The sequence below is a fragment of the Neomonachus schauinslandi genome, chromosome 3 (genome assembly GCF_002201575.2).
Source record: "Neomonachus schauinslandi chromosome 3, ASM220157v2, whole genome shotgun sequence".
NCBI classification, from domain to species: Eukaryota; Metazoa; Chordata; class Mammalia; order Carnivora; family Phocidae; genus Neomonachus; species Neomonachus schauinslandi.
Window position 1 is genome coordinate 51,518,021 of NC_058405.1, and position 24,506 is coordinate 51,542,526.

Sequence of the window (24,506 nt, forward strand, 5' to 3'; positions counted from 1 at the left end):
GTCTTTGTAAGGCCAAAGTCAAAGCTCTTAGTAACAATGTGTATCAAGTGAGACACGCTGACCTGAACCTGAAATTATATTTAATCCATTCATTACAAAAGCTGCACATAATAAAACACACTTAAAGTAGCTTTTTAAAAAGATAAAAGTGGGGGGAGCTAATTTTCTGTGAATTCCTTTTTACCCCTATTTCACTTTCAACGCTTATACGTGCTTTTAAAAATGAAGTTTCAAGTCTTAATGATCCTGGCAGGTATCTCCAAGAGTAACCAACAACCCAATTGCAGATATTTTTTTTTTTTTTAAAGATTTTATTTATTTATTCGACAGAGAGAGACACAGCGAGAGAGGGAACACAAGCAGACAGAGTGGGACAGGGAGAAGCAGGCTCCCCGCAGAGCAGGGAGCCCGATGCGGGACTCGATCCCAGGACCCCGGGATCATGACCTGAGCTGAAGGCAGTCACTCAACCAACTGAGCCACCCAGGCGCCCCCAATTGCAGATATTTTTATTGCAACTATTAATAAGCTGTTCTATTTTCATTTAAGTCAAAATCATTTACAAGTTAACTTAAAACCTTGGTTTGAATGTTCCTCTCATATGCCCGGGGAAGGTTTTCAGTAATATCCCAAAGCAGTATTCACAGATTATTAAGTAAGAATCCCTGCTGTTCCAGATTAAGTTTTCATGATTTTGCATACTATCACCCACTTCTCAATTCTTTACACATACTATCACCCACTTCTCAATTCTTTACACATACTATCACCCACTTCTCAATTCTTTACTCATTTATTTTCCAATGAAATAACTTCAGATTTAAAGAGAAGCCATGACCCCAAAAGGGTCATGACATCCAGACACCACCTTCTTAGGAGGAGGGTAAAGCTCCCACTTGCTGTCACAGACTGACCGTGAAGGCATCTTTCTCAGAGACTAGAGAGCTGTGGCAGTTTACTGCTAAACTTTTTCGGGCAAAGTTTTCACAACCATCTGTTTCAAGGCTGTAGTCATTAAACAATTGTTCCTGACCTTTAGAATGTAATTTTCCCAATAGTCTCTTACTCAGCTCTTTACACGTTTAATGGCTGTACCTAACCGCTTCCTCCAAAAATAGAGTAAAGTCAGTCTTCCTGAAGCCATACTGCACATCTACCATCTTTATTTTTACACTCAAATCATTTTGTAATCATTTTTTAAGATGCAGAAGACAGTAATTAATGACGAGAAACTGAAAAATCACAGAAGTTTTAATAGTACAATTCAAGTATTTACTGAGTACTGTGGGCAAGGCACTGTGATAGTACCTAAGATCACAGTCTCTATTCTTTTTTTTTTTTTTTAAGATTTTATTTATTTGAGAGAGAGAGAATGAGAGACAGAGAGCATAAGAGGGAGGAGGGTCAGAGGGAGAAGCAGACTCCCTGCCGAGCAGGGAGCCTGATGCGGGACTCGATCCTGGAACTCCAGGATCATGACCTGAGCTGAAGGCAGTTGCTTAACCAACTGAGCCACCCAGGCGCCCCGCACAGTCTCTATTCTTCCTGAAGAAATCAGTAAGAAATATTCCCATAAACAAAAAATTCCAGTATATATCACCTGTAGTGAAAGATCTAAATATTCTAGTTTCCTAGAGGTTTGTCAAAATGTCATTAGTAGTGAGACTGATTACTTTCTCAGCTCCTTTATATTTTTCTAAATTTTCTATGATATGCATTTATTGCTTTTAAAACCTGAATAAAAATCTGACTAATCAGAATAAAATACTAATAGCAGTAACATTTATTGAGCACTATTAAAACCCTGTGTGCTGGGGCGCCTGGGTGGCTCAGTCGTTAAGCGTATGCCTTCAGCTCAGGTCATGATCCCAGGGTCCTGGGATCGAGCCCCGCATCGGGCTCCCTGCTCAGCGGGAAGCCTGCTTCTCCCTCTCCCACTCCTCCTGCTTGTGTTCCCTCTCTCGCTGTATCTCTCTCTGTCAAATAAATAAAATCTTTAAAAAAAAAACAAAAACCCTGTGTGCTTCGTGTATGTCAGCTCAGTTAATAGAACAACCCTGTAAAAGGAGATTACCATCCATATTTTAAAGATGAGACAGCCAAGATAGACAGACAACTTGCTGGAAGTGTCTTTTACTGCTAGAAGTTCTACTTATTTCCTCAGAAATAAGCAGAGGTTAAAAACAGGACAAAAACTATCAACTGTATAATTTTAGAAAAGAGTCATAAATAGGTGGTACTTGTTGGAAATATGACCATGAGCAAGTAACTAATCTCACTGAGCCCGTTTCTCCTATAAAAAGTGATTAATAGGGTCTACCTCATTTAGGGTTCTTATCAGGGTTAAATGAAACCATGTGGGAAAAGAACAGAGCACTGTGTCTGGCAAATAACTGAATGCTATTATCATTATCTTCATCATCATAATTAGCTAAAAAAATCTGGGCAAATTATTTAACATCTCTGGGTTCAGTTTATACCTGTAAATAGGTGATAAAAATACCTACACCATGCAGTATTTGTGTGGATTACATGGGATAATACACAGCAGTCAAAACAGTTACCTACTATAATTCCGCACAGGTCAAACAGTAGGGACTGGCTAACTAAGCTACAATAAATGCACACAGTGGAATACTTTGCTGTAGAATACTTAAGGGCATCAAAAAATTATCCAAAATGTATGGTTAAATTTAAAAAGACAGCTATAGGCAGTACTTGTAGTAAAATCCTTTTCTTTTGAAAATAAGAATATGCAGTAGTAGAAAAGGGGGCAAGAATACACTTCAAAAAACGATTTGTGGATTACAGCAACTAATCACTTATTTAAAAAAAAACACAAAAACTATTACCACAACCACTGTATCAAAGACATAAAACATGTGGCGCCTGGGTGGCTCAGTCAGTTAAGCGTCGGACTCTTGCTTTTGGCTCAGGTCATGATCTCAGGGTTATGGGACTGAGCCCTGCCTCACACTCTGCACTGTGCGGGGTCTGGTTGGGATTCTCCCTCCCTCTCCCCAGACCCACCCCTCTGCTTGCGTGTGTGCTCTCTAAATAAATACATAAAATCTTAAAAAAAAAAAAACCTAAAACAATCAAAAAACCCCCACATCTGTGTGTTTAAAAAAGCAGAAATATCCTGCCCAAACATCTCCAACTCTATCACATCATCATCAGGATTCTTCTATGAATATTAAGAAAAGGAATTCACTCTAAAACTTCTCAATTTTATTGAGTTAAGAAGGGAGCAATTATTTGTCTCCAAGTAAAGACATTTTACTTCCCACAATTCCAGTTAAAAGCCTTCATATTTTATATAGCTATAATACAAAAAAACTGCTTTGACTAAAAACAGGAATAGAAGTGGGGTGCCTGGGTGGCTCAGTCGTTAAGCGTCTGCCTTCGGCTTAGGTCACGATCCCAGGGTCCTGGGATGGAGCCCCACACTGGGCTCCCTGCTCCGCGGGGAGCCTGCTTCTCCCTCTCTCACTCCCCCTGCTTATGTTCCCTGTGTCTCTCTCTGTCAAATAAATAAAATCTTTAAAAAAAAAAAAAAAAGATTTTATTTATTTATTTGACAGAGACACAGCGAGAGAGGGAACACAAGCAGGGGGAGTGGGAGAGGGAGAAGCAGGCTTCCCACTGAGCAGGAAGCCCGATGTGGGACTCGATCCCAGGACCCTGGGATCATGACCTGAGCCGAAGGCAGACGCTTAACGACTGAGCCACCCAGGCACCCTAAATAAATAAAATCTTAAAAAAAACCAAAAAAACAAAAAACTACCACTTCTTAACTTTGCACTTCTGCTCAAATGCTCTGCAGGTATCCTCTTCTTTCTGCAGGCCCAGTTACCATATTTTCCCAGACGAAGGCCAACCCTGATTCTATCCTAGGATAGGAAAATTCACATATCCTTAGAACTTAAACTCAACAGTTACTAACATAGTATGTTGTAAGACATGTGTATAAAGAAGGTGTAGTGGGCGCCTGGGTGGCTCAGTTGGTTGAGCAACTGCCTTCGGCTCAGGTCATGATCCTGGAGTCCCGGGATCGAGTCCCGCATCGGGGTCCCTGCTTGGCGAGGAGCCTGCTTCTCCCTCTGACCCTCCCCACCCTCATGTACTCTCTCTCTCTCTCATTCTCTCATTCTCGCTCTCTCAAATAAATAAATAAATCTTTAAAAAAAAAAAAAAAAGAAGGTGTAGTAATGGAAAAAGTATACGTATATCATCTGCTGTCATACCTCATTATATACCTTCATACAATTTTATAGATGAAAAAATTTCAGAGCTCATTTAGTCCGTATCTCTCATTTTAAAGGACAGTGAACAGTCCTGTAATAATTTTGTGACTAGTCTAAATTCACAGGGCAAAGAACCAGAGTCAGATTTTTTTATTTTTCAGTTCAGTACTTGTCCTACTTATACTACCTACATCTTCTGATTGCTATTTAAAACATTCTATGAATTTTAATTCTATCGCATTTTTTACTTCTTTTTGAAAATATAAAGAAATGTAAAAATTATATAATTACTCGAACTGCAGTTTAAACCACTCAGTATTCCCTCATAAAGTATTCTAAAATTCAGCTTAATTAAAAAACAAAAAAAAAGAGCAGATTCATCTTCACAGTAGTTTGTATTTTTAACTATGTTAAGGTAGGGTAAGAAAATATTTATACATCAAAAGAGACAAGTTTAAGAGAAGAGACTTTTGGTATCAAATCCTAAAGAGAGGCTGATAATTTCATCTTTTTTTTGAAAACCTCTTTAAGAAATATACCAATCTTAAGTATACAAACACTACTGAGGTTAAATTGATTTTTAAATTCCATTGTCCTAGAATCTGGGAAGGTGAAAATTGTTACTCAAAATTTATTGTCCTTATTTACCTGTCTTTTTTTTTTAAGATTTTATTTACTTACTTGAGAGAGTGAGAGAGAGAAAAGCACGAGAGAGAGGAAGGTCAGAGGGAGAAGCAGAAACCCCTCTGAGTCGGAAGCCCGATGTGGGACTCGATCCTGGAACTCCAGGATCATGACCTGAGCTGAAGGCAGATGCCCAACTGACTGAGCCACCCAGGTGCCCATTTAACCTGTTCCTTTTAATTTGAAAATATGTGCTTAAAAGGATCTATAAGCTTACAATCGCACAGGCAATTAGTTAACCAGTATTTCTTTATTTTGGAAATACTACTACTACAACTTTTACTCATTTAAATAATCTCTACACCCAACGTGGGGTCTGAACTCATGACCCCGAGATCAAGAGTCACATGCTCTTCTTACTGAGCCAGCCAGATGTCTCCATTACTGACAACTCTTTTAAAATTGTCTTACCTTGGTTGAAAGTACTTTAAATGTGCTCTGTTCTGGGATTATAGGATGAAGAAGTCTCAGTTGCAAATTGTAATCCTCTCCAGAAGGAAGTTTCACCAAAGCAGACAACTAATGAATACAAAATTAGCAGCACGTTTTTATAAATTTATATAATGAAAGGTAAAATACTTAAACTGAATATAATTGCAGAACTTCAATACTGCTGCAGATTATTTTAAACACTTTATATGGAATATCAGATTTAAGAAATTCAAAATAATCCTTTTTTTCCTACTTGGTTTCCTTTACATGGATTCTCACGTACATAATTAAATAAGCAGAAAATAGTATGTTTCAAACACATACATAACATTTAAATCTCTAGAAAACTCAAGATATAAGAGCAAAACAATACAATATGTAACAAAAGCAAGGAGTCATATGCAAAACATCTACTTCTACCACTAACTTAAATATCATTGAAGTTTTCTACTAAATGCTAAGAAATCAAGTTATTACAAGTCACACTAATGTGGTTAGTAAATTCTAAGACATATAAATCACACAACAAATAAGCAGACCTTTTTCACAAAGTATACCACACAAATGTAACCAAATCACATATCTTACTAATGTCTTTTATATTTGTCAACCAAGTTCTGCTTTGAATTTCAAATCTAAAGAAAAAGAAAATAATGCACATCTAGCTATAACCTACAGTATGAATACTTTTGTCTCAAAATTTAAAATCATTCAAGCTGAAAAGCCATGCTTCAGATTTTCATCAGCATTTTTCACATCTCAGGAAGAAATGATGTATCTGATCAACTGCTATAGATTATTCTGCAATATACTATATTTGCAAATAAAAGTATTTAATCTCAAAATAAAAAATAGTTCAAAGACTGTAATAACCTCTTTTTCTGAAAATTCCACATTTACATTATTCTTCTGAACATTCTTGATCATAAGTGTAATGATTACTTGAGATTCTGTTTGATACCAGTCATACCTATTGAAAAAGAAAAAAAACCACCTCAGAACATCTAATTTTCTTAGTTGTTGCTTCTTTATGTTTTGTCAAGATAAAAGCTACAATCTGATAAACAACAAGAGCTCCACCTTGAGGAACAAATAAGCAAAGCAGATGGTGATTCACAGAAACAATTTTATAGAACTAATTTTCTTTGACCTGCACTAATGGAAAAGAATAGTAGAGTATGATGCCTCAAACCTTTCCAGTAGACTTAAATACTTACACGATTTTCTGGGTTCTGACTCGTATCTCTAATATTGTTGTGCTTAAGCTAATGTTAAAGATGAAATTTACTCTTAATAGCTAACCATTATTATATACCATTAATAGCTTTACCTTTTCATTTCAACCTAATACTAAGAAAAAGCACTTCTATCCCTCTTTTACAGATGAAAAATAAGCCCAGATGGGCGAAGCAATCAGCCAGTCAGTGGCAGGTGTTACACTGGACCCATGTCGGCTGGACTCCACACTCCAAAATCTCTTAACTGAAGTTGGAGCAAAGAGCCCCGAACACAGGGAGCAGAAGCAAATGAGCTAAAATTAAAATAACTTAAAATTTAACTCATCCTGCCAGGCACAACATTAAATACAGTATCTTCCTTCACTCTCAAGGTACATGGGAAAACTAATGTGCCTAGAGATTCTAATTATGTGTATCTTTCCCACAGAAGGCTCTAGAAATGTAGGGATCCTCACTTTCAAATTAGACTATATTAGATTATAAACTCCATGAGGCAGAGCAGTTTATCTATCCTGCCACTATTATATTCCTAAAACTAAGCACAGTGCCTGGTACACAGTACCAGTATTAAATCAATGTTGGATTATTTTATGCTCCAAACATCTTAATTATTATTTGATGTTTGTATTCTACTCCTGCTGCTGCCACCAAGCTAGTCAAAGTTCCTCATCTACTTGGTACTTGGGAGAGTCATCCTAAATCTCCCCAGAAGAAGCATGAATAGATTGTTTTGTTTTAACATTTCCAAACCATTTTAGGTAATTAAAATGCACCTTGATTAAAGAAATGAACTAAGAGTCTCAAAGTTTCCCTCTGAAATTCAGTGAGGATGCAAAGCTCCCGATCAATGCCTTATGTTTCTTTCTGTTACAGTCCTAAGAATACAAGTTGTACACATGGCTGATGAACAATTAAAAATAAATTCAAATACTTGCTAGATGCTTAATTCATTACTGTAACTGCTGCCCTGAGCAATAGTCCCTTTCAACTCATGCAGAATCACTCTATGAAAAATTTACTCTAAAATATAAAAGGCAGGTAGTTACAATTCTGTCAAGCCTACTACTAATTTATTTACCTGTGTAATAACAACTGGAAGAGGCTCTCGTCATACATAGAAAGGTGACATAATATGGAACCAGATGAAACATGTTTAAAATAGAGAATTGAACTGAATTTAACTAAACACTAAAATCAATCAGTAAAGAGCCTTAGAATTAGTTTTCCCAGGCTAAACAAATTTCTAAAAAAAACTAAGAAACACTGAACATCACAGGGTAAGGACTTGCTTACTATTAAACAAAAGGATTTTTCCCTTTAGGCGTATTTATCGTGCATTGTCTTATGAAAAAGAAACACTTACTTGATTTTTGACTGATGAGTCCTCTGGGATGCACACTGATTTTGGCAAGTTGCAAGAGAAAGATTTTTACAAATTAGTTTACAAACTGTATATTAAAATGCATGTATTATTAATTTACCCAGTGCTATGGTTACTTTGATATGGAATAACTATGTGAAAATGTCCCTCAAAGACAAAGCATACCTGAATTCATAATTGTTAAATAATACTAGGCATCACGAAATATTAGAATATTCAACATTTTTATAATTTTAGGAGTTAAAATTTCAAAAAAGATTTTTCTTCTAAAATAAAAGCATAAGGGGAAAGGAAGGAAAAATAAGATGAAACCAGAGAGGGAGACAAACTATGGAGACTCTTAACTACAGGAAACAAACTGAGGGTTGCTGGAAGGGAGGTGGGTAGAGGGATGGGGTAACTGGGTGATGGACATTAAGGAGAGCACTTGATGGAATGAGCACTGGATGTCACATGCAACTGATGAATCACTAAATTCTACCTCTGAAACTAATAATAAACTATATGTTAATTAAATCGAATTGAAGTAAAAAAAAATAATAAAAAATAAAAATAAAAACCATAAAACCCAAAAAACTTTCTAAAGGTATGACTGGAAAAGGTTACATTTAAATGTCCAGTTCCAAGGCTAACTCTCTAAACCAAAACCAACAATATTTAAAAAAACATTAAAAAAAAAAAACGCACATTTTTTAGAAAGAGTATAACCTTCAGGCTTAGCAGTGGCATCAAACACTGCTCTGGAATATATGAAGGAACATTTCCATGGCGCCTTCCAGATAACAGCTTACACTCTGTTTATGGTCTCTCAGCAACAAACATTCTACACTGCCCATCAAGAAACAAACTGATTCTTGACCAATCAATACTTCCTTAAACTCTATGTGTGCCAGTTAAGACTACGTAAATCTAAAGAACTTGCCCTGGGTCATAAGTGACCTCTAAGTTGTCCCTAAATGATAGGGAAGAGATGGGGTTTAGAGGAAGAAAATAAAAGCCCTCTACACAGATTTGAGTCTAACTCAGAATTACTCTCCAGTGTTAACTATTTAGAAATACCTGAATCTAGGTGATACCAAGTAGAGATAATAACTAGAACATATTATTCCTGTTCACCTTGGTACAAAGATTAAACTAGTGTGAACCACAGCAGTGACAAAATGCACTGTGGCTAAACAGCTGTTTGTGTTACCAAAGTATAATCCAAATGCTATTTTGTTGTTTTCAGGACTAGTTCCAATCCCAAATACGATACTGTAAGACCTAAACAAAAATACCAGCAGGTGAAGAAAGCCAACTTTTATTTATTTAAAGATTTTTATTTATTTATTTTGAGAAAGCTAGCGAGAGTGAGCAGGGGGAGGAGCAGGGGAAGGAGCAGAGGGAGAGGGACAAGGAGACTGACTGCACGCTACGTGCAGAGCCCAACAGGGGACTGAATTTCACGACGCTGAGATCATCACCTGAGCCTAAATCGAGAGTCGGGACACTTAACTTAGCCACCCAGGTGCCCCGAAAGAAGCCAACTTTTAATACTTCCCTCATCCATCACCCTTAGGAATATGGACAAGCCTTTGAGGTACAGGAATAACCAGACAGGGCTCAATTCTGGTGATGTTCCAAACTCCAATCACTACATATACACATATCTGACCTGATGCTCACAACCTGAAGGAGATTAGCTCTATTAGGCCCAGTTTACACATGAAGAAAGCCCAGAGAATAAAAGACTTTCTCAAAGTCACAATGTAATTCTGGAAAACAGAAATGTAAATCTTCCTTCAGACATGAAGAGACCCAAGTGGGTTAAGTAACCGCCAACAGAATTAAGACTACACACACATCTCCTAACTCGTCATTTTATTTACTGACTACACTGCTGATTATCGCTGCTAAAAACCACTAGCCATAATGTAACCATGTGTGTTATATATAAACCTAAGTGGTTAGAAACAAAAAAATCAACTTTCAACTCCACCATAAATTTTAGTAACTGAAAAGACTTGGTAATCTTCATATCCAAAACAATAAATGTGAAACTGAATTAGACAGATAAACATTTCCAAATTTTACTTAACTTTTGTGTTCTCAGTACACCACAATAAACTCTGAAAGTGTTTTCTGGCAGCAGCTGTTTAACCTAAATGTGATGACTTTTCAGCAAGGAAAAGACAAAAAATAACCACCCTGACCATACTAAAATATGCCAAATCAACTTGATCACACATGAAACAAGCCCAATAATTTTCATGACTATAAACCTCTATATCTATTTCACCAAAAACGGTATTATTGCAGTTGCTAGAAGAAAAGTATTTACATGGTATTGCTTAAGATCTAAGTAAAAGGTCATTCAGAGTCCTGTCTCAAATATATGGCAAAATTATAATTAAGTAAGAACATGAATAAAAATTTTGTACTTACCACCTCAGATTGTGATCCTATTAAAAACATAAAAAGAAAACATTTCCATTTAACAGTACATTTACAGGCAGTCACTTACATGACTTCTATAGCACAAACATACTGATTGATTACATAAGCCAATTTTCCACACATTTCAAATTTTAAGAAGTGGTTTAATTTTGCATCCTAGAGTCACTGTAGACTTTTGGTAATTTCTTACCGGTAACACAACTGCAAAACAAATCCATCCAAATCTCCCTTTCAACATAACAAAACCTTGGAAATCCCTATCTGAGAGAACATACACTATTTAAATTTATGATTTATAAAGTTATAAAGTTAAAAACACATTTGTTTAAATCCAAAAATGTCAACAATTTATTTCTCTGTAAAGTGAAAGACATGAGAAACCTATATACTTACCATTCTGGGCCTCTTGACACCTTTTAATCCAGACAGTGAAATCAGGATCTGTACCTAGAAAAAACAAACTGACTGTAACATCACTCACTCACCAGCACCATCTAACATATTCATTCAACAAATACTTACTGAATACCTACTATGTTCCAAACAGTGTTTTAGGCAATGGGGATTCAGCAGTAAATTAAACAAAAATACTTGTCCTAACAGGATTTATAGTAACCATAATGCTACAGCTATAAGTACACGAATACTTTTAACATTTAGACATTCATCCTGAAGAATTTTAATTAAAAAAAAAACATGGTTTTAGCCACAGTCAACCTTGCTGGTTCCCAGATACAAATAATCTATATTTCCCCTCACTTCTCTCCTGTTAAAGGAGCTTCCTCTCACACAACAAAATCAGACCTGAATTAGATACCCAACACACTATCAGTTAGTGTGGGATAGAAGCCTGGTACCAGACAGCTAGACCAAGGTCTAGAAGCTTCTTCTGACCCCAGATTTGTTCTCTAATGCAGTTACCCACTTTTTCTATCTACTCTTCTCTTAGTAGCTTTTCCTGTTACCATGCCATTCCTACCAACACCAAAAAACACCTCTGTACTTTGCGCAGTTCTGTTTATCTCCAGATTCCACAGCAGCCAAGAGACTACAGATGGTGAACTATATATTTAGAGATGGCAATGTAAACATGTACATAAGCAAATTATTAATTTCTAAAGACTCAGGACAATGATAATCCAAACAGTACAGGGTCTAATCCAATATAATGTTAAAAATTATTAAAAGTGGGGGGTTTGGGTGGCTCAGTCGTTAAGCGCCTGCCTTCGGCTCAGATCATGATCCCAGGGTTCTGGGATTGAGCCCTGCATCCAGCTCCCTGCTCAGCGGGAAGCCTGTTTCTCCCTCTCCCACTCCCCCTGCTTGTGTTCCCTCTCTCACTGTGTCTCTGTCAAATAAATAAATAAAATCTTTAAAAAAAAATTATTAAAAGTACTCTAAATAAAAGTTTGCAAACTCAAATTGCAGGCAAGATTATTCTGAAAAATAAAAATTTCTTTTTTTTAAATTCTTATGTTAATCGCCTACATCATTAGTTTTAGATGTAGTGTTCCATGATTCATTGTTTGTGCATAACACCCAGTGCTCCATGCAGAATGAATAAAAATTTCTTAAAATGGAATTTTCTAGTACACTGATTTATAAATAAAATTCAAACTGTATAGGTCTTAATACCTAGGCACATATACACACACACTCATTCTAGTGGGGGTAATAATTATATCAAAATCCTAGATTTGAATATCAGTAAATAAAACCAAGTTTCCTACCATACCAAAGGAAAAAAAGGTAATATTCTGAGTTGTAAATTTTTACCCTGTTAATAAGGGAACCCTAACAGTTTAACATAAATTTTCCTTAGAATTAAAAGACAAATTTGTTTTTAAATTAAAATATCCTTAAAAGCAATTTTACCAAAAAACAGACACCTTCATTTGAGGCGGACTCTGAAATAATCCTGAGATAAAAATCAATGGCAGTAAGATATTAATAAATGAAACAATTTAGGTGATGAACTTTCTATTGCTCTAAAAGAAACAAGGAATAGGGCTTAGAAATCTACAACATGGAATGATTTATGTCTCTTCCGGGTTTTCAAGTATGTGTCAAGGTACAGGATAATTGGATTCTTCAGAATCTGCTAAAAGCGCAGATATGCTGGCTTGCTTACTAAATAGCCAAATTATTCATGTATCACTCACTACTCCTTCCTAATTTGTAGGTTCTAATTGCAAAGTTGGACCCACTGTCCTCTCTCAAGCAGGTATACAGCAGAAGAGCAAATATTCAAAGCAATACAAGAGTAAATTTTTAAAATATAAAAACATACTCATGCAATACTTTAGAGCAGGGTTTCCCAACCTCAGCACTACTGCTATTTTGGACCAGCTACTTCTCTGTTGTGGGGGACAATTCTGTGCAATGTAGGATGTTTAGCAGTATCCCTGGCCTCTACTCACTAGGTATCCATAGCACATCCCCCATTCACCAGTCATGATAATCAAAAATCTCTTCAGACATCGCTAAATGTCCCCCAGGGAGCAATATCATCCCTACTTAGGAACCACTGCTTTAGAGAACTGTGATAAAACTCTATCATTAGAGGGTGCCTGGGTGGCTCAGTCGTTAGGCGTCAGACCTTCGGCTCAGGTCATGATCCTGGGGTCCTGGGATCGAGCCCCAGATTGGGCTCCCTGCTCAGCAGGAAGCCTGCTTCTCCCTCTCCCACTCCCCCTGCCTGTGTTCCCTCTCTCACTGTGTTTTTCTCTGTCAAATAAATAAATAAAATCTTAAAAAAAAAAAAAAAGATTGCTTTAAAAAAAACACACAGAAATAATGGATTAGTTTATTAACATACAATTCCAATACTTACTATCTAATTTCTGTCCTCCTATAAAAGTTTCTAAAGCAGCAGCATAGTTTTTTTCATGGTATTCACATATCCTGCATGAGCATATTAAAAACAAATACCACATACACATGAGATCATGCAAAAAGGATTTCTAAATTAAATATCCCAGTACTCTCTATTGGTAAAAAAATAATTTATTTTAAATATATGTTAATAAGCCCAGAGATTTTCTAACATACTGTCACATTAAATATAATTCTCATTAAAACCCAATTTTGGAACTCATTTCAAAAGGAATTTCTTGATTTAACTGTGTATACTTATTCCAAAATATAGTTATGCTAAGAAACCAAAGAAGTTTCTTAAGAATAAAATTACACTTATCAACAGAAACAAGCTGGGATGTAATGTACACAGATACAGGGCTTTCACAGCATTAAATGTAGCCTGTCCAGCCTGGTTAAATACAATAAATTCCAAACAATGAATGAAAAAGGGATTTGAAATCCATCAGTTTCTTCTTTTCCTTGTAATTACTTCAACATCACTATTTTAAAACACACTACAACAGAAGTATAAAATTGTATTTAAAATTGAATCCTACCTCAGCTATAAAATGCATAAATACAGAATTTACTATTTACATAAAACTTAAAATTCATTCAACGAACTAAACACCTACTATCTATAGTCCAGACCCAATTAGAACAGTAGTTATTGCATACCCTTTTCTCAGCATAGCAGTGGAATTATTTGGATTAAGTTCAAGAGATTTCTTTGCATCAGCAACAGCATCTACATACCAAAAAAAAGAAAGAAAGAAAGAAAGAAAAGAAAAGGGGGAGGGTTTAGTCAGTAATTTATGGATCCTAACAAGTTACAAAATTTGAATCAGCCCTACATTTTTAAGCTTTCAAGTTAGTGCAATGGACAAATGCTTTTAAATTAGGAAAAACTAATCCAAGATATAATCCAAAAAAAATCACTCTCATACCTTATTAGCCTAATATTTAGCTTTCTTTTTAAAGCTATTCAGTCAATGTATAAAACTTTGTCACAAAGTTCATCTAATTTTCTCATTAACATCATTTATGTAATATGACTCAAGATATTTAGTTTTCCCTACCTAGATTCTCTACCCAGAATAATTTAAAAGTTACACAATATACAAAAATTACAAACAAGAGCATTTCATTTAAATAGTCTGTAAAACAATAAATGTGATGCTATTTTTTGTTAGTATATCCAATAACTACAAATGAAATCTGTATAAATTCTCCACCCACTGAAGGAAGAAAAGACACCCAGAACATTTGTATGGGTGTTGCTCAACATATTTGTCATGTTTCAGCTACTTCACACCTTGTGTGAAAGACCAATTTAAAAATCTTCAAAGATAATATCTACTATATTTGATTCACTGTATCTTGGGTAAAATTTATAACTTATAAGAAATAATATATTTAGTAAGAAAAGTTACCACAGTAATTCCCAAGAAGAATGTGACAATAAGCTCTTTGACAATAATGCTGAGCATCATCTGGTTTCTGTTCCAAAGCCTTAATCAGCTCCTACAAATACAAACATGTTGAATGTCAATAAATGTTTTTAAAAGCAACTGAATTCTAATTAAACATGATTTTTAATCAAATAACCTATTATCATAAGCTATTTGGAGGAAAGATAACAGAATAAGCTTGGAGCTTTCCTTTGCAAGAGGATCAATATCACCCCTTCTCCAGTCTCTCCCCCAAAATCCACAATCTAATGTAGTATCTTAGCACAGTTTCTGGCCTATAGTAGAAACTCTAAGTGGTAATTACTATCACCTCATTTATTCTGAAGAATTTATATACATTGACCATCAAAGATTTTCTCCCTCTAATTTGGAGTAGACTCGAAGATTTGAGATGCCTAGAAAATATGAAACCGTCCAATAAAAACAAACAAAAAACCTGGAAGTTGAATCTAGAGCTCAGGAAGGTTAACAGAATCAATAAAGACACAATGAAGTTTATCTGGCCCTCCCCCATCGTCTGTCAATAGCAGACAACCCTAAGAAATTACCGCATTCCGTTGAAAGCCCAGATACAGTACCTCATAGATAGCTACCATCAATATGAGATTAAAACTTTGTCACCCTGCGCAGTCACAGTATGTAAGTGGTAGCTGGAACAGTAATGATGCAAGAAATGACAGCACGATCGGTGAGGCCAAGAATAAATGTAGGCAAATAGGAATGCTTTGATTCTCTACCTAGTGCTCACACATTCTAGGGATTTGGTAGTTTTCTTAAAAGGTAAAATTACTTCAGGGGCGCCTGGGTGTGTGGCTCAGATGGTTAAGCATCTGCCTTCGGCCCAGGGTCCTGGGACTGAGCCCCACACAGGGCTCCCTGCTAGGCGGGAAGCCTGCTTCTCCCTCTCCCTCTACTGTTCCCCTTGCTTGTGCTCTCTTGCTCTAATAAATAAATAAAATCTTTAAAAAAAAAAGTAAAATTACTTCAACAACAACACGTCACTGATTTTGCTCTTAGCGTGATTCCCCAAAATCAAATTATACTATACTTGGTAATTAATCATTTACCTAAAACGCAATATACCTAAAATCCAAACCACTTTTTACCTTCTTCACCTCTATCATCCTGATCCAAGCAATACTGAAAATCAGATCTTGTTTATGTCAATGGGCAAAAAACTCTCCAACATCTTCGCAGCTGATGTCTCTGCAGCTGACTCCAAGCAAAAGCCCAAGTTCTTCCAGTGACCTTCAAGGCCCTCCCTGATACAACCCCCTGCTAGCTCTCTGACCTCTTACTACTCTTCCTCTTGCTCCTCTACTCTAGCCACAATGGCCTCCTTGCTGTTCTTCAAACACCTTAGGACTCTGTACCTGCTGCTCCCTCTTACCAGAAAGCTCTTCCCCACATGTGCTCAGAAGATCCATCCCATCACCTTAGTGACAAGACTGTCAAATCCGGCTCTGACTCCAAATCTGCTTTTTGAACACCAAACCACACTGCCTCTTGGTAACCTCTCTTTAATCCAAGTATCTTTCAAACACCAATGACATTTGTATTAATATGTTTCCTAACACTTTGAAATTCCTAAGTTAAATGATACCATCTTGTACTTAAACTTTCAACAATTTTGAAAACCTCTGATAGCTTCTTACCTATCTACTCAAATACATCTTCAAACCAAATTTCTAGCCTCTCCTCAGCAAGAAAACAGGTATGAGTCAAAAAGCTACTATAAATTATACTAGGATCTGGTTCATCAATTTATAAGTATTTTTAAACATATATTATGTAACAAAGACAGGCCAGACACTGGGGGTACAAAGATAAATAAAATGGAATCAAGTAAAAAACTGATTTTCAAACAACCAACTTACAAATGACCTTTAAAAACACAAACCAACTGTTGGTTAAGGAGAACCATTTATGTCACTCAGTTAAATAAACTAAGCAATTCACTTATTGGGCTATTACTCTGAAAAGTTACCAAAAAACAGAACACAAACTGAACACTATGACACACAAATATAAGTCATAAAACACAATAACCAGTTTATTTCGAGTAAACAATATACAGTATAATAAAACCAGAAGAAGTGAAATTAAAACAATGATTTGGGTTGTATTAACGACATCAGACTTGTGGCATGTTTTGAGAGTTCTACTGTTTCTGTGACAACAGTTGCCCGATGCTAGAGCAAAGGGACTAGAGAGAGGTATCTCAAAGGCAAGGACTTCAGTGCCAACATTTGAATCAAAGGGGCAAAAGGCCATTATTTAATGCAGACTCACATAAAATGAGTTAGTTTATAGTCAAGCAACTTACAGTTCTCAAAAATAAAGAAACTCAATGAACTATGAAATATAATTACATTGAAATCTTTACCAAGATAACGGTGAAGGAAGTACCTTGATAATCCAAATCGGGGAAAAACTCCTTTTTAACGCACTGAAATTGTTTAAAACTTCGATCTCAGAAAATGAATTTCCAAATCTTTAAAGTTTTAGGTTTTTTAAAAATGCTAGTCAACAAGTTAACTTGTTGTTAAGGTTAAAAGCCAAAGCGAACTGCTCAGACTGATCTAACTGCTGAAGGCATGTAGCTCTGGGTATCTCAGTTTGATTCCACTTCACATTTTCTTCTAGCCACAGCTAATTCCCAATCACAGATAATAAACAAGAGTACCAACCCTTCTCCCTTCCTAAACTACCTAGCACTGCTAAAGCTTGTTTGGAGCGCAGCCACTCGTATACCCTTACCACGTAAACCATGCAGAACAGGTAACACTGCATTTATGCTAACTCTCTCTGTTCTCAATGTTCTGAACAAAGCTATCAATGGTCAGCTACTTCAAAGTCAGCTATCAAACCTTTAATTATATTATACATCCCTAGACCTACCCCCTCCTCTAGAGGAAGACCTGATGCCTTGAACCCAGAGACTTGTCACTTCTCAACTATATAACCCTGAGCAAGTGAACCTCTTTGGTCTCAGCTTCCTTGTGAGTAAAATACAAATACCCACCTCAGTTGTTATAAGAATTATGGTAGGAGTCATTTCACATAACACATCTGAGTGCCTACCACATCGCAGGCACTACACGGAGAATGTGGTAAAAAAGACACACAAAACCCCTGCCACCTTGTTAGCTTACAATGGGGCTCAATTTAGATAGGGTGGTCCAAGAAAGTAAATTTCTCCTAGGTGACATGTCAGCTGAAATCTCAAATCATGAGCATCTCCAAGCAAAATGAGATAGTACAAGAGAGTACATTTTAAGCAAAAGGAATTGCAAGTCCGTAGGCCCTCCACAAGGATTGAGCTTGATACATTTCAAGTGACATTAAAAAAAAAAAAAAGACAGCGCTGGGGCACCTGGGTAGCTTAGTTGGTCAGGCCTCTGCCTTCAGCTCAGGTCATGATCCTGGGGTCCTGGGATCAAGTCCTGGATCAGACTCTGCTCAACGGGTAGTCTGCTTCTCCCTCTGCCCCTCACCCTGTTTGTGCTCGCACGCGCACTCTTCTGTCTCAAATAAATAAATAAAATCTTAAAAAAAAAAAAAAAAGTGTGGCTAGAACCTAGAGAGCAAAGAAGCTGCAAGATGCCTGCCCTCAAGGGCCTCATCTTGTACCTCACATTACTTATCTTCATTACAGCCCTTTCAAATAGGTCCTACTTAGTCTCACTTCACAGATAGGAAATCTGATCCCGAGTGACATCAGGAATTTTCCTGAGGTTACAGAGTTATTATGAAACGACGGGACCCAAGCACTCTGATTCCAGAGCCTGAGGGGTTTTTTTTGTTTTTGTTTTTTTAAGTAAACTCTACCCTCAGCATGGGGCTCAAACTCACAACCCCAAGATCAAGAGTTTCATGTTCTACCCAATGAGCTAGCCAGGTACCCCCAGAGCCTATGCTCTTAACCACTATTCATACTGGGCCTCAAAAGATTCTCGTAATTCACACGTCTTCTCTACCTAGTGAAATGAGACATCCTCTGTAAGGTTTTTCTGACTACCCTGGTTAGCCTCTACTCTGCTGTGTTCTTAGTGTCCTTCATACACCACTCCATTAGAGTATTTACCTTATATTTTAATAATCTGTTGACTTGTCTGTCTCTCCACTAGACTGAAACTTCCTCAATGCAGTCTTTTCATCTTTAGATCCCTGGCTCTCAGTACAAAATTCACCACTAATATGTACTATTATATGCTGAATGAATGAAAAATGTGCATCAGCTTGATACAAACATTTCCCCTTTAATCCTAACTGGATGGTCTTGTAACATTTTAAGTGATGTATCATCAAGTGTCCTCAATTTCAAAATGACTAGTTGACTCTTGAACAATGACGTTGTGTTAGGGGCACTGACCCTCCCAGTCAAAAACCCAATCCAAGTGTAACTTTTGACTCCCCAGAAACTTAACAGCCTTCTATTGACCGGAAGCCTTACCGATAACATAAACAGTCAACTAGAACATATTTTGTGTGCTATAGGTATAGGTATTATATACTATATTCTTACAATAAAGCTAGAGAAAAAAAATTAGGAATTCGTAAGAAAAACACATTTACAGTACTGCACATATTAGAAAATGTCCATATGTTAAGTGGGCCAATAGAGTTCAAACCCAGGTTGTTCAAGGGTCAACTGTGAGGTCACTTCTAGCTTTAAAAAGAACACTTTCTCGGGGAGCCTGGGGGGACCAGTCAGTTAAGTATCCAACTCTTGATTTTGGCTCAGATCATGATCCTGGGGGTCGCGGGATCTAGCCCCACATCAAGCTCCGTGCTGAGCATGGAGCCTGCTTAAGATTCTCCCTCTCCCCTCCACTCTGTTTCTCTCAAATAAGTAAATAATTAAAAATAAAAAACACTGTCTCTTAACACAGCTGGTTCTTATCATGATCATTATCCCCACTCCCAGTTTCTGATTCAAGTAGGTGGTGGGTCCTGAGAATTTGCATTTCTAACAAGTTCTCAGGCGATGCTGCTGCAGCTGGTCTCAGGATGATACTTTTGAGAATTACTTTTCTACAGCACTAGACTAAGAGTCTGGAAACTTGTGTCCTGAGGGTCCCATTCTGCCTCTAATTGGTTATATACACCTCTATGACAGATCATTTCGATTTCTTTGGGTCTCAGTTTTCTTCTGTAAAATGGAAGGGTAAGTACTACACCATATGAGCTGTAAGGGCTTCGAATAATCTCAGATGGAGTCCAACAATTTGCATTTCTAATAAATTCCCAGGTGGTGCTGATGCTGGTGGTTCAAAAGCCACACTTTAAGAATCAAGGTATTAAAGCTAACCACACGCCTATTCTATGCAATTTCATTCCTAGGTATGTACACCCCCCAAAAAAGGAGTTCGTGTGTTCACCAAAATACCCACACAAAAAAATTCACAGTGGCTTTATTCATACTAGCTAATAACTGGAGACAAGCCAAAGTCCATTGTTAGAACTGTGCTCTATTTTTATACAATGAAATACTATACATCAATGAAAAAATACCACTTCACACAACATGGACATATCTCACATGAGAGTACCAAACTCAACTGGGTAACTAGTGCATTATTCTGTTTAAAGGAAGTACAAGAACAAGCAAAACTGATGCTGACAGAGATACGAATGGGAGTTACCCGGAGGGTAAGCGGAATTATTGGCTGAGCAGCAGCATGAGGGAATTGTGAGGATGAAAGTGTTCTCTATCTTGATCTGGGGGGCTATACATATATAAAACTACAACTTCAGTAGTTGCAGACTTAAGATTTATAATATAGCATACATCAAAGGGATAGAAAGGGACAACAAAATTCATTACAATAATTTCCTTTAAAAGCAACTCATATAAACTGGATTTCCAAAAGTGGCACGGGGGCTAAGAGGACCATAACAAATGTAGATTTTGAAATTAATAGCTGTCTAGATGACATAATGAATTGTGAAGAAAGATGCTCAGTGCCTCCTGTAATACTATTCTAATACTGATCCCAGAAGCCTCATTAGGAAACATCATAGCACAAATGACCAACCAACCGTTTTATTTGAGGGCCTTCATATCTAGATCCAAAAAAACATACTCCAACTTAAAAAGCCCTATAGGACCTAGCCCCTGATTTCCTTCCCACCTCCTCATCACTTATTCCTCCATCATCCCACTCTAGTTAAATGGGCCTTTTTGCTGCTCCCTGTACAAGCCAACCTCATTCCTACCTCAGGATCTTTGCAATGGCTCTTTTCCTGCCCAGAATGTTCTTTCCACAGAGCTCGCTCCCTCAGGTCTCTCCTCAAGTATCACTCCCTCAGAGAGACTCTACTACCCACGTGGCAAATTTCTTTTAAGGTCCTAGCTAGCAAAAAACTTCTCTTGCCTCAAATTGCTAACCTTACCTATATTACATTATAACAACCCAACAGGGTTTGGGTTCCTTCTTCCCTCCTGCTTCAAAGCAAAAAACCCCTGCTTAAATTTTGCAACCAACTGCATCATGTATCCTTAGCTTGGGCTCTCTTTATTATTTTAAATTATTTAATTCTTGCTCTTTTGACTTTTCTTTTTGGCTTTATAGTCTTTCACTTCACACAAAGGGCCTTGTAAGTCAGTTAAATACATAAACAAGACTTTACTCCATAGCAATCAGTGTCTTGCATAAAGCAACTGCAAATAGTTTTGATAAATAAATGAATGAATAATGAACAGTAACAGGACTTCTGGAAATATTCAAAAACATACGGGAAAAGGTTTTTGTTTCAGTAGTCTGCACTTAGCACAACATCTGGTATGTAAGAATGGCAAAAACCGAATTAATTAACAAACATCATCAAGCCTAGATTTCACTTTTTCTTCTAATCACACATACTATTAAAAAAAAAAAAATTCCTTCCGGGCCAACTATGAATGTCAACTACACCCCCCAGAATAGATAAAGTACTCCCAAGGAGCTAAGAGGATGCAGTAACGGTCTAGGAGTGGGAGGGGGCAAGAACACGGGTTTGGAGTAACTGGGCCACTGTGGAACCAAGGAGAGACGGAGGCTGTCAGTATTAGGGCCGATACATCATAAAAACAGCAACCCCGGTCCCAGGAAGGCAGAGCTGGGAAGAGTCGGGGTCCGTCGGGACCCGTCGTGGCCGCGTTCCCCCAAGAAAAGTGGAGGAAGCTGAGATTGGTTCTCTCACCTCTAACGCCGCCTGGGGGTCCTCCTCGATCAGAGCATCTGAGAAGCTCCGGAAAAACCTGCCAGGGAAAACAACGACATGCTCACTAACCAAGTGGGGGGGTAGGTGCGAGGGGGAGATAAAAATAAATAGCAAGAATGAAAACACGCACTTCTGGGCTCTTGCAGGTTCTGCTGCAGCTGCCGCCATCCCTAAAAATCGCTGTTGCTGTTAGAGCAGCTTCCTCCGAGGTTATGAGCTACACCGCCGCCGCCCAACGGGGAAACTTCTGGAGAAGCACCAACCGAGCTTCCGTCCTAAGTAGCCAACGAGCAGCCACGCAGCGTGTCGCGGGGCGGGGGAGGGGAGACGAAAGCGTGCGCAGGGCCGGCTGGGACCGTGGAGGACTGAGTCTCCCGGCCGGCCCCAGTCCCGTGACCGGCGCTCTCAGTCCCCGCCCCTCGCAGCCATGGTTACGGAGGCGTCGGCTATTCACGCTTGCTCGTCTTCCACTACGCCTCCGCACCCCAATAGAACCTTCAGGGGTAGTAGCTCCAAAGCACTTTTGTAGCATACTGTTATTCCACAGGAACATGGGGCGTTTGGGAGAGTTTGGACGTCTATTAATAACAAGGCACGTCGGGCTCCATTTTCATCCCCGTTCACCACAGTTCTCATCATGGCTACCGGAAGCAGCCAAGCCTTTCGAGACCCGTGACGTCATTCGCCTATACGTGTTCTTTTCCGGAAGCATAGTTCCGGCTTGCGCGTAGATCCCGTGATCTATGCGCCGGGAATCCTAACGGACAAGGACTCGCCGGAAATGGTTCTGCCTTTGCAGATGCTAGAGTGGAAGAAGCCCTTTGGTTCCGGTGCGGTTGTACTAGTCCATTACCCACAACTCCGCAGCCCCAGGCTTTTTTCGTATTTGGCTTCTCCGATTGAGAAGAAAACCTGTTACATCCGAAGGCACGGAAGGGAGGAATGTGGCCCGAGGTTGTGTCAATACTGTTTTACTTTTCCAACGTAGTCGGTCCTATTCTCCCTCACCGCCCTTTGACATATGAAGATCAGATAGAAGCTTCCAACAAGTTCCCTGGAGGAGGGAGTGGGAGTGAGTTTCTCAGTCAGTAGAGATTAACAAGTAAATGGACTTGAGTGTCTACTGCATCAAAAATCTAAACTACCTGGGATTCAAAGTTGTTAATATGCCCTCCAGAAATTTAAACTGTTTTGCATGCTGAAGTGAAAGGGGAATGACCCTATATAAGGAATAAGGACGGATTCCTCAAAGGTGTGATACCTGAGCCTCAGCTTCAAAAACTAAATTAGTGAATGAAGGAAATGAAAAACAATTTGGATAGCCTAGGACGTGTATTAGAAAAACAATAATGTTAGTTCTAAAATTGGTGGAGCCAGAATTCAAGTTAGACGCTCACTGGAGAGGTAGGTGAAATGCCAGGTCATAAAGGGCTAGCCTGTGGTCTTCGGAGAAGCTTGGTTGTGATTCTCGTACCGGTGCTAGCCCATTACAGAATTTCTAATTTAAAAAGGCGGTAACAGTCAAATTTGCATTTTTGAAAGTATATTACTGTGTCTGTGCTATGGAACAATGATTAAAGGGAAAAGAGCAGTTGTTGGGAGACTGTTTTGGGAGAGTGTTACAAGCCAAAGTGACTCTTAAGTAGGTCAGTGATCGTAGGGATGGACAGAAAGTTAACAGAAATATGTGAGGTAAAACTCGCTGGGTTTGCTGATCTTTCATGTTCAGTGCTTTTTGTGTCCTATTAATAAGGCTTCATCAACTCCAAGGCCATGAAGATATTCTTTGTGTTTTCTTCTAGATGCTTTATTAATTTAACTTTGACATCTATGTCTAGGATTTATCTCAATTTTTTGTGAAAGGGATCAAGGTTCATTTCCTCCCATATGGATATCCAGTTGACCCAGCCCTATTTATTAAAAAGACTATCGTTTGTCATTTCCCCCGTCATATTTTTCTGGCACCTTTGTTGTAAAGTGGATGACCATATATAGGTGGGCCTGTTTCCAGGTTCTCCTTCCATTGGTCTGTTTGTCTAACCTTGTACCAGTACCACACTGTCATAATTAATGTGGCTTTATAATAAGCCTTGAAGTCCTGGAACTGTTCAAGGTTGCCTTAGCTATCCTAAGTCCTTTGTAATTTCCATTATTTTAGGCATCTTATAAAATTTATTTCCATTAATTTATAAATTTTAGAATAAGCTTGTCAACTTACAAAAAAAAACTCTGCTGGAATTTTATTTGGACTTTATTGGCTCTATGGATCTGTTTGGGGAAAACTGGCATCTTAATAATTGAGTTCTCCAACCCGTAAGTATCATTCATACACCTTCCATTTATTTAAGTTGTCTTTAATTTCCTTCAGCAGTGTTTTGTAAATTGCAGTGTAGTGGTTTCACATATCTTTCATTAGACTTATACTTGGGTATTTGGCTTTTTAGTACTATTTTAAATAACATTTAGAAAGTCTTATATTCTACTACTTTGTTGCTGATACATAGAAACAGTATTGATTTCTACATATTGACCTCATATTCAGCTTTCT

At 37.8% G+C, this 24,506-nt stretch overlaps 1 protein-coding gene across 2 annotated transcripts in view; it reads right to left on the bottom strand.

The window, feature by feature from the left end:
- SUGT1 (SGT1 homolog, MIS12 kinetochore complex assembly cochaperone) overlaps positions 1-22,272 on the bottom strand; it is a 37,433-nt gene extending 15,161 nt beyond the window's left edge. The window contains exons 1-10 of one of the 2 annotated variants that reach the window (XM_021697898.1): positions 22,089-22,272; positions 21,938-21,995; positions 14,711-14,801; positions 13,956-14,025; positions 13,252-13,322; positions 10,812-10,865; positions 10,407-10,423; positions 7,965-7,999; positions 6,237-6,333; positions 5,343-5,450 (exon numbers count right to left, since the gene is read on the bottom strand). In XM_021697898.1, the coding sequence (XP_021553573.1) occupies positions 5,343-5,450; positions 6,237-6,333; positions 7,965-7,999; positions 10,407-10,423; positions 10,812-10,865; positions 13,252-13,322; positions 13,956-14,025; positions 14,711-14,801; positions 21,938-21,995; positions 22,089-22,126 (639 nt within the window). In that variant the 5' untranslated portion in view covers positions 22,127-22,272. The remainder of the gene's footprint in view (positions 1-5,342; positions 5,451-6,236; positions 6,334-7,964; positions 8,000-10,406; positions 10,424-10,811; positions 10,866-13,251; positions 13,323-13,955; positions 14,026-14,710; positions 14,802-21,937; positions 21,996-22,088) is intronic. The other variant, XM_044913173.1, reaches the window with a different exon arrangement.
- Positions 22,273-24,506: the final 2,234 nt, after the last annotated feature.